The sequence below is a fragment of the Aspergillus wentii genome (assembly GCF_001890725.1).
Source record: "Aspergillus wentii DTO 134E9 unplaced genomic scaffold ASPWEscaffold_4, whole genome shotgun sequence".
In the NCBI taxonomy this organism is placed as follows: Eukaryota; Fungi; Ascomycota; class Eurotiomycetes; order Eurotiales; family Aspergillaceae; genus Aspergillus; species Aspergillus wentii.
The window spans coordinates 2384605-2395427 of NW_024467835.1; the positions used below are offsets into that span (position 1 = coordinate 2384605).

The 10823-nt window shown below is 39.1% G+C and overlaps 3 protein-coding genes across 3 annotated transcripts; 2 read left to right on the top strand and 1 right to left on the bottom strand.

The window, feature by feature from the left end:
• The first annotated feature begins 4224 nt into the window (after nucleotides 1-4224).
• ASPWEDRAFT_40750 (uncharacterized protein) lies at nucleotides 4225-4655 on the top strand. Its single transcript, XM_040835396.1, has 4 exons — nucleotides 4225-4291; nucleotides 4336-4367; nucleotides 4420-4491; nucleotides 4537-4655. Exons 1-4 carry the CDS (start codon nucleotides 4262-4264, stop codon nucleotides 4610-4612), a joined length of 210 nt encoding a protein of 69 aa, XP_040689229.1. The 5' UTR covers nucleotides 4225-4261; the 3' UTR covers nucleotides 4613-4655.
• Nucleotides 4656-4789: 134 nt separating this feature from the next.
• Nucleotides 4790-7769, bottom strand: ASPWEDRAFT_40753 (uncharacterized protein). The gene has a single exon (XM_040835397.1). It carries the CDS (start codon nucleotides 7737-7739, stop codon nucleotides 5010-5012), a length of 2730 nt encoding a protein of 909 aa, XP_040689230.1. The 5' UTR covers nucleotides 7740-7769; the 3' UTR covers nucleotides 4790-5009.
• Nucleotides 7770-8364: 595 nt separating this feature from the next.
• Nucleotides 8365-9937, top strand: ASPWEDRAFT_28179 (uncharacterized protein; the record flags this gene model as incomplete). The annotated part of the gene is made up of 2 exons (XM_040833103.1): nucleotides 8365-8458; nucleotides 8508-9937. The coding sequence occupies 2 exons, from the start codon at nucleotides 8365-8367 to the stop codon at nucleotides 9935-9937; spliced, it is 1524 nt and encodes a 507-aa protein (XP_040689231.1).
• Between the last annotated feature and the right edge of the window lie 886 nt (nucleotides 9938-10823).

The following is a 10823-nucleotide window of genomic DNA, read 5'->3' on the forward strand; positions in this document are numbered from 1 at the left end:
CTGCTAACCATGTTAGGCTAGATAACTAGATTATTAACTCTAGCTCTACTAATTACCTTACTATAGATATAGATAACTATATTCCTAGTACTAAGAAGCCTTTTCACTGTGGTATTTACACTGCTACTAGGTAGATTATATACTTAGAATTTATTAGTGATATACTACTATACTTAGTATATAGTAAAGGTAAAGTATATAAAGTTATTATATAAGATATACTTTTTATTCTAGAGATTAAGATAAATCTACTAGGAATGATATACTTAGGCCAGAAGGGTTTAGTAGTTATTTTACTTCTAACTAAAGTTATTATCATGCATGCTAAGAGTAATAAGATAATTAGTTTTAGTAATATTATACATAACCAGTATTTACTATAGATTAATAGGAATCCTTATACTAAGCTAGTACTCTATAGTAATATCTATAAGGTATTTAGTATAGATAGTATAGTTAATAATATTACCTCTAATATTAAGAACTTAAATACCCCTGTCGTAGCTGTTAATATTAACAGATTATCCTACTAATAATAAGCATTCTAATAGTTATCTACTAAAGCATACCACTGCTGCTTTTACTTTACTAGTAAAACACTACTATCTTATATTTAGACTGTTTTAGTAGCCTCAAATCAACACTATAAAGAAAGACTAAGTTAATCTAATTACCTAGTACTACTGTTTAGCTTATCTCTTAATCTAGAATATTATTTATCTATCTAAAATAGTTAATGGAATGGACATTTCTGGCTTACTAATTCTAAAATACACTTATAAGGCTTGCTACTATATTAATGCTACCACTATATATAGTTATATAAAAATAACTCTATTAGTAAGATGAGGAGGGTGAGTATTTATTAATCTTAGTAATAGATATATTAATATATTTACAGCTCATACTAGTAGAGTAAAATACTAGATATTCTTTATTAATTAGTATAATAACTATATCATAGTTAAGTTCTTGAAATTTAAAATAATAGCAGCTAAAGCTCTAATGCTATATATAGAAGAAGTAGATTACTCTAGCTTTAGAATTACTATCTACTATATTAATAATAGTAGTGAATTTAATAATAAGGAGCTATAAACCTAGGCTCACAGTAAAAGTATCTAGTAGGAATAGATTATAGCCTATACTTACTTATAAAATGCACCTACAGAGTATATATCTTATACTTACTTACTATATATATATACTATTTTAAAGGATTAGAACCTATTATAATATTTTTAGGCAGAGTTACTGCATGGTATTATATTTCTTAAGAATCTATTACTAGTATATAGTAAAACAGTCACCCCTTATAAGCTATAATATAGTAAATGGCCTAATTTAAAGTTATTATAAGTTCTTAGCTATTAAGGAATGCTTATAATTCTAAAGGAAGTATAGGATTATAAGAATATTATAAAGATTAATCCCTATGCTATTCCTATTTAACTACTTAGCTACACCAGCTTAGGCAAGCAGTATGTTATCTAGGATATTAAAGCTAATAAGATTAAATAAGTCTAGGATATCTATTTTAATAAGGGTTTAGATCCTGAACTATACAGCAGTCCTAATAATAATTATAGAGAATACCAGGCTCCTATACTGGTCCTAGTGCTAAACCATAACCCCCATAAGATTAAAGACTCTAATAATGAGCTTACCAGTCTAATAACCACTAGTTAGGAGTACTAGCATAATCTAGTAATGCTTAAGCCTCTATAGCCTTAAGATCCTCAGGATATACTGCCAACTCCACTATCTTATATTAAAGAAGACCCAGAGGGTTATAATAATCTATATATATATAGAGGTGTCTTTACCTAGATAATAGAGGACTATCTAGAATTCTTTTAACTAGAAGCTCTATAGCTTATTAAAGCTGCTTTTACCTACCTATTAGAAAAGTAAGGAGATAGTTATAAAGGTATTATTAAGCTATTATTATATAAAGAAGTACTACAGTCCCTAGAAGTATCTTACTAGTATAAGGTAATACAGAGTAAATATAATAACCTAGTCTATTAGAAGTTATAGATTCTAGAGGACTTACTAGCTAGTAGAAGTATGATTAGTAGCTGATAGGTTTATAAGGTTAAAATTAGTATTAATAACTATATCTTACACTATAAAGTATACTAGGTTACTTATAGTTTTATATAGATCCCTAGTATTAATTTTAACCAGATATTTACCCCTATAGTTAAACTAATAACTATATAACTCTTCTTTACTATTATTATAGTCTTTAAGTATGTTTATATGTAGATGGATATTAAATTAGCATTCTTATATAGCTAATTCCAGGATAGTGAGGTTATCTATATAAAGTAACTAGATAGTTTTAAGGATAGTAGCATAAAGGTTTATTATCTTTTACTACTACTCTATAGCTTAAAGTAAGATACTTAGGCCTAGTATCTCACTTAGAAGGAAGCTATTATAAAGATTAGTCTTATCCTATCTAAGTTAGATAAATGCCTCTTTATTAGAAAGGATAGAGTCATCCTAATCTTATATATTAATAATGCTTAAGTTACTAGACTATCTTAGGAAGCCATTAATATATTTAAGAATGCTATTACTAAGTACTTTAAGGTCTCTAACTACAGTCCTATATTATACTATCTTAGGATATACATTAAATATGATAAAGAAAAGTAGTTAATTAAACTATTATAGTAAGCACTTATCCAGTATATTATTAATACTTTTAATCTAGATTTAACTAAGGTCTCCTAAATGCCACTAGATAAAGGGGTAAAGCTTATTAAAAACACTAAATAGGTAGAGACTGCTGTTATTAAGTTCTACTAAGCAGGTATTAGTTTAGTCATATATATCATGCTTTAAACTTAGCTAGACATTACTTTTCCTATTAGTAAGCTAATATAGTATATATCTAACCCCTTAAAGGACCATATGTACTAGCTTATTATCTTAATCTATTATTTATAGAATACTATTATACTGGGAATCATTTATCATCCACACACTAGTAATAGCATTGTTAAATAGCTTAGGACTATTATTAGATACTATAATACTGACTATACTAGTTACCTTAATACTTACTACTCTACTATTAGTTATATCTTTATTCTTACTCATGGAGTAATCTCTTAGATATTAAAGCTTCAGATAACTATTATAATATTAATATATAAAGTAAAGTACTATACTATAGTTACTGCTGGTAAGGAAGCTTTCTAGCTTACATATATCCTTAAGGATCTTAGTTTTAAAGGTATCAGACCTATATATATTAATTCAGACAGTAATAATGCTATCTAACTGGCCTATAATGCTCAGTTCTATACTAGAATAAAGCATATTAATATTATATACCATTAGATTCAAGATATAATTACTGAATGATATATTTATATTAAACATATCTTAACTAATGATATAGTAGTGGACGCTCTCACTAAGGTTATTAATCTAGTTAAATTCCATAAATTTTAAAGACTCATAGGGGTTAAGAGCCATGTGGAATAAGGATATAGGGATAATAGATTTAGGGGTACATTACTATACCACTATATCCTACATATGAGATTACTAGATTAGGAAGGGTCTTCAGAGTTATAAACCCCTGAAGGGGTGTATTAGTGGCCTATAGACCCATTACCTGTCCACTGTGGTGTTGGGGCACGTGACCTATTTACTTATGTCCACACACACAATTATCCACTTTGTAAAATAATTCTACACATAATACACTAGATAAGGAAATCCATGAAGCTATTCAGGCTTGGTACCAAATACATTGTTTTCCTATAGATCTTAGAGGCTACTTGTCCACTCTCCAAGCTGTTGCGGGAATTAAAAATGTGGAGTAAGGCTGGGTGGTTGAATACAATGGAATTCTAGTTGGTCATATCAGTTTCACCATGAAATTGTAAGATGTAAATATTGGCAGATATGCTATGGAGTATCCAAGAACCTCTATTTATTTATTATTTATTCTCAGTGATATCAACCATCTTATCTAACTATGTGGGGAGAAACCACGGTCATGCGAGTATCTATTTATTACCTATTTATTATCTTCAATTCCATACAATAATATCATAGTTATATAACTGCTATTAGATTATACTGTCTCTGATTACATACAAGTCTAGCAGTGTCATAGAGGCGGAATGTGGAGACCAAACAACATGACATCAACAGTCACTGATTTCTTCTACCCCTCCTTCCGAACATTTCATCATTCTCTTCTATTCTCCATTCTACTCCACAATCTATCATAATGACACAAGTAGAACTGATCCGTCATCATGTATGTCTTATATCACTCTCACGATGATGACTAACGGAATACAGGTCATATTATCCAAGCCTGAGATACTGGACGAGTAAATACTACACATCCCATCCTACTATAGAAAAAGAGCTAATTTCCATCAGTATCATAAACAAGATCTACGCCGGGGGTGGAAATGTCGTTGAAGTGGATCAAGGTCCGCCTCTATTGATTGTGTACGTTATCTACATTGCCTGAGGTTTGCAGAACTGACTTGTTAGTGCCAATCTGCACTTTGATCTGGCGGAGCACTTGTCTTATATCCCAGGTGTGGAATCGGTGGAAGCGGTTGAGTAGAGCGGATATGCTGTTAGGAATGGAATATCTAATAATAAATGGATTAATTTCATTATCATCTCTTCTAGGCTTTTGATAGGGCATCAAGAGTCAGTCGGAAGGTTCGGGTGCTTAGTCTTGAAGTTTGTTGATATGAATCATCTTCGGATGCGAATGGAGTGCCCGGGTCTTGCCATCTCTAATTCTTTTAATAATCATTTGAGCCAACGGGCATGGATTGAATAATAACATTCTTGGACAGTAACAAAGCAAATCCCTACAAAAGGCTAATACTTCATCTACATAAACAGATCAAAGTACCTTTTCCACATAAAATGCAGCCCTCATCTTTGACTTCATGTCAAGTTTCCCACTGCCTACAAGCTCAAGTGAAGTACACCTCATGTCAAACAAATTGCTACTCTTTGTGATTATGCTGAGCTGGAGGCTCCCATTGAATGTCCGATATGTTTGGGCGACTCTGGCGGCGACTAAACTTGGACTTGGACCAGCTTTTCTGGAGGATGGTCGAGAGCGTGCTCACGGACTTGTGGCATTCTGCGGAGCTGAGATAGTACTTTGTGATACTATCTGTAAATTTCTTTTCGCGGTTCAAGTCCCTCAATTTTTCTATCGCAAGCATCACCTCCTGTTCGTTGTAGCCAGCGCTTCCCATGCCGGCAGCTAGGTACTGAGCTGGACGGCGGTAGTAGCATCCCACATTACCATCGTTGAAGATATGGAAAAGTCGCGAGTCAGTGAGTACCCTGGTAAAGCGTTTGAAAGTCTCAGCATGTTGACCATCACGCACATCCCATTCTTCGATCTCTGGAAGCTTGTATAAATCCAAGGCCAGCGCGTATTGGTTTGCTAGTTTATTCAGAACTAGCCGTGAGATAAGTAGCTTTCTCAAAGATATCTTCCTTCGGGTGTCAAGTTCATTGTCATAGTAGGCACGAATTTGGTTCATCGCCATTTTTGACTCGAGATAGTTGGAGCTTCCCTTCTGCGATTTCATGTATCGCCGGATGAGATAGTCCATGTTTCTTGAGCTATCAAGACCTCGTCGTGTACTACCGTAACAGGCTGTGGCCTCGGGGTAATCCTCATCTAAGATACCAGGATGGCGCTCCTTCCAGGCTATGACATCTGGATGATTACCATCGTTAAAACCGCCTTCAAACTTTTTCCTATTTCTTTTCGGATGGGGATCAGAAGGTGGGACCTTTCGGAGTTGATCATAATTTGATTTGTAATGATGAAGCTCATATCCTGTTCGTTTCCAAAACTTTTCTTGGTTCTCAGGGTCTGAGAAGGTCGGACTTGATCCGTAGTCCGGAATGTTCGTTGGTAGACAGAGACGGTACATCTGAGATAAGATTTCTTTTGTCATTTCTCTATAGTCCCGAGACGCATCGTCATCTGAATCTTTTGGTAGCTCAGCTGGTTCGCCAAGAAGCTCAGTGATTGTTGCGGAGGAAAATAGACCCCCGGCATGTCGCTGGGAGTGTGACCAAACAAACGCAAAAGATTCTTCATCCGCTTGAGTTGCAGCAAGAACGGTAGGTCTGTTAACCTGAAATTCAGTGGTCTCGACCCAGTTTCCGGAATAGCAGGACGTCATGAAGAGTGTTGTTCGAACTTTGGGGTATCTTTCCAATATCACTTCCATTGCCTTTGGATGAAGGAGGCTTTCTTCTGTGGTATCGGATGTTTCACTGCAGCCAATGTATAAGCCTCCTGAAGAATCGTAATCTCCATGAGCAAATATCAGGATCAAAACGGGATCTTCAGACTCTGCTGCTTCAGCGATAGTCTCTTCTAGATGTTGTAAGAAGAAATCTCGAAGAGCCACACCACTTGGGCCCATTGTAACCTTGTTTTTGACTTTTGGAAGTAATTCTCTGTCCAGGACAACCACCCGCTCTTCCCATGGATCACCATGGACAAAGCCAGATTCCCATTCGGTTTGAATGGGCTTTTCGACTTCTGGACCATAGTCATCAACTATTGTCTGGCTTATCTCGTCCTTCTTGCCATATTTATCCACAAGATATTCAGGCTTCATGGCTGTTATCCACTTTTGAGATTTGCCCATTCCGTGGAGAATATGGATCCACAAGTAGAAATCAGATACGATCCACCCATCCCCCACGGAAGGACAGGCTGCTTTTCCTATTCCGTCTGGTTCGTCCAGCCCTAGAACTGCTATTATTCTTGTCCTAGCGGTGACATTTGGCGAGCTTCTGGTATCTCTGGTTGGTACATTCGCAACTCCTTTGGAGGGTCTCTCCTGGACATTCTTTCCAATGTTCGCACATATGCCTTCCGCCATACCCATATTTCCATTTGCTTGATAGAAGGCCGTATATGCATCCTGGCGATCTATCTTGTGTCTTTTGGCCAGCCTGCGAATCTCAATTTCGTCTCTGGTCTGTTGTTCGGTCGAAGTTCGTCCAGCAGCAAACACCTCCTGGATCTCGTCCATTGGTACCTGTTTCCATTTTCGAATACGGGCCGTACTTGTGTCAGCTAGGTTATGGGATGTGGTAAATTCGACCAGTTTGTCGAAGTCGCCCGGTGGGAAATGTTCCCGATCGACAATTCGAACAATCTCTTCGGGATCGAGCAAAAGGTAGAATGCATGAGATGCGATTGCAAACGTCCGATCATCAATGCTCCTGTTGCTATTTGCTGTGGTAAGGACATTCAACACAGAATCATTTTCTGGGGCGTAAGTCATCGCTAATTTTCTAGAACAGCCAAGCAAGTATTGGAGCATGGATATTGTGAAATCGTACTCCTTGATTGCTGATCTAGCTAGCAGTTTTTCCAGGGCATGAATAATATTACCGGGGAACTTAGTGTCTTGCAGTACCTGTTCTGCAGATGATCTGTCTAAAAAGACAAGACAACGAAGACAAGCGATTCTCTGTTCATCTTGGGATATCTGTGCGTAACGGCCGTTGGACCTGGCGAATCGGAATAGCATGTATGCGTCATAAAAATCGGAGCCTTTTGCCTTCCACATCTCTCTTATGGTCTTCTCCACGCTTTTCTTTGTCAAGCCTGAAAGTTCGACACCATGCTCTATCATATCTGGTGGAACTTTGGTCGACTTTAGGGCCCTTTTCATGAAGCTCCGCATCGTATCTGTGGGTCACAGCAGAGATTTGATGGATGCTAGGGAATAAAAGAAAGAGAAGGTGGTCAAATTCAGAAAATGAGGCAGCAGTCTGGTAACGACATCATGTGATCCATCCATATTCACTGTTCTTCTACTGCCTCAGGCTCTCTGCACCTTCCACCAAAACACCCACTGAAGTCAGATTAACTGCGCTCCTAGCAGTTCTGGAGAAGCCCTTCTTGGTTCTTTATATTGCTCGAGGCTATGAAGCCATAAAGCCAGTCATTTCTAATGGAATCTGATACAGCCATTGCCTCTGAAGCTGTCCACAGCAATATGGGTTGACGGTGAGTAAAAATAAACAGTATCTGCTGGGCGCCGATCCTCCACACAGCATCATCTCTCCTTGCTGAATTTCCAGATCGAAACAGGGATGGACTCTATGCCATCATGGTGTACTATTCAACATTGCTGCAACTCCACTTTGTGGCGCACTTCGCAGCTTATTTTCTCGATTTGGACGCCGATGATTTGCACAGCCTCACAAGGCTGAATGAGTCAATTATACTGACAGGGCTCAACTATATTATAGCTTACTCTTTCTTCTTCATCCCCACTTTATTCAATCTACGATTATCAAGATATCATGCGAGTACCACTAGAAATTCTACGGCAGATTCTCGAGGCCGCCGTGGAAGTCCTCCCATTTTCAGAGTTATTCCGTGCAAGATTGGTCAATAGTACGTGATCCATGGAATTAACTTTTTAGTATCTTCTAACTTCATACAGCATTTTTTGCAGATGAAATCTGGTTGCTCGTGCTCGAGTCTGATCGCCTAGAGGAGGATGGATTGGGATACAGAGATAAATCACAAGAATTCCACTATTGGGCAACATTCCCGGAGCATCTCAAGCGACAGTACCTTTATCGAAAGATAAAACGATACCCGCAAGACCAGTCTATGTTTTCCTGCTTTATGCATGAAGTTCTAGCCTTGGGAGCCGACAGCATCAGGGATAAGGAGGAAGAGGCACTGATATCAAAGATGATCGATGCAGTATATTGGGAGAGGCCTAGGTGTGACGAGATCTTTTCCTCCAAGCTTGCGTCCTTTTGGCTGTATCGATCGAGTATTCAGAATGGGGTTCCAGCATTGGAATCCCTACATCCCCCGGAGGTCGACCTGAAAATCGCGCTTGTGTGCAGTGCTATTAAACACAAAAACTGCGATGAGCTGCAGAAGCTTTTACAGAATGGTGTGGCCTTCATGACAGTAAGCTATCGCTTTGGCGTGGCTCCCTTGACTTTCGCAGCACAAAATGGAAATCGAGAGACGATGGCTACGTTGCTAAAGTACGGTAGGCCAGGGCCCTTGGGCTATTGGAATAGGAAGGATTTCCAACGTGCAATGATAGCAGCCGCTGGGTGCGGAAACAAAGACACCTATACGGAATTGCTGGTCCACAAACCTAGACCAGGTGGCTTCTTAGGATGGAAGCCAAAAAAGAACCCGGCAGCTGCATTCATGAAAGCAGTGCGAGATGGAAATGTTGGAATGGTTGGCTTCATCTTGGAGGAATATATCTACGACGATGTAGCGACCTTGCGATGCAAGGGATTGATCCATGCCATTTCATTTAGCCAACTGGACGTCATGAAGCTTTTACTAAACACGGGAGGGTTTGATATCAACAAGCGACCTTTACCCTATTCCAGTGGGTACTGGTATGCTGCGCAATTCGAATGCCGCCCAGATATCAGGCTCGAAGTCATCAAACTGCTCTTGGAAAACGGAGCTGACCCAAACCAAACCGGCTATTGGAAGGTGCGCGGCTTGCCTTTACAGCAAGCAGTCAAGGATGGTAACATGGAAATGACCAAGCTATTGCTTGAATACGGCGCAGATCCAAATGCCGTGAAGATTCCCGAGAACCTTTGGCCTAATGAGCACACGATTCTGGAGCCACCGTTGCTCCTGGCCATGAGTAGAAGGTCTACTGAGTTCATTCGACTACTCTTGGAGTATGGAGCAAATCCAAGATTCGAGTGGAAGGGCAGGAATATGTTGATTGATGCGACGGAGAAGAAGATTCGTCGTGTCAAAGATCTGTTCGTGGAGTTGGGTTTCGAGGAGAGCCAAGTTGATGCAGAGTCAATTGAGTATATATTGGTCGATGAGAGTGAAACGGCGAAAAGATACTGTAATTCATACCTATAATGAATATTAATGATAATGAAACTTTACGACATATTGATATACTCGAGTTACTGGCTATCGAATAGTTCCGTCAAATATATAGAAACCGTAGACTAGAGAAAGAAGAACATGTCCGTTCTGATGAGTCCAAATAATGCAGAGATATTCAAATACGAACAAGTTAAACTTCAACCTCAATTTATCCATAATAGATAGATGTATAGAGTAGTGGTGCCATCATGCTATATAGATCACATCACATGACACCGCGATCCGACGCGTCTCCCCAGACACCTCAACGCCAACACCCACACCTCCAACTCCACGATTCTCCATCCCAAACCCCATGGATCCCATTCTCGATGGCCTAAACTCCGCCCAGCGAGCCGCCGTATCCTCCCCCTGCTCCATCCTCCAAGTTCTCGCCCCGCCCGGCTCGGGAAAGACCAAGACCCTGACCGCGCGCGTCGCGTATCTCCTCGCGCATTATGGATACCGGCCTCAGGATGTCATCTGCTGCACGTTCACCATCAAGGCGAGCCGTGAGATGCGCGAGCGAATCGCCAAGATCATCGGTGATGAGGTCGAGTCGAAGTTGATTCTGGGGACGTTTCATTCGATTTGTCGTCGGTATTTGGTGAGTTATGGGTATTTGATTGGGTTGCGGAGGGGGTTTGGGATTGCGGATTCGGGGGATAGTTTGGCTATTATTAAGGTATGAAAATGATATTTATGTGTTTTTTTCTATGTGTTTACATATGGTGCTTATATTGTTCTGCAGAGAATCGTTAAGCGGTTGAACTTTAGCATTGCGCCCAACGCGGCTCGATCGAGGATCTCACACCAGAAAGCCCGGGCTGTTAGTCCTGACGAGCTTGCTCTGAAATACGTCAAGGTGTTTGAGCAG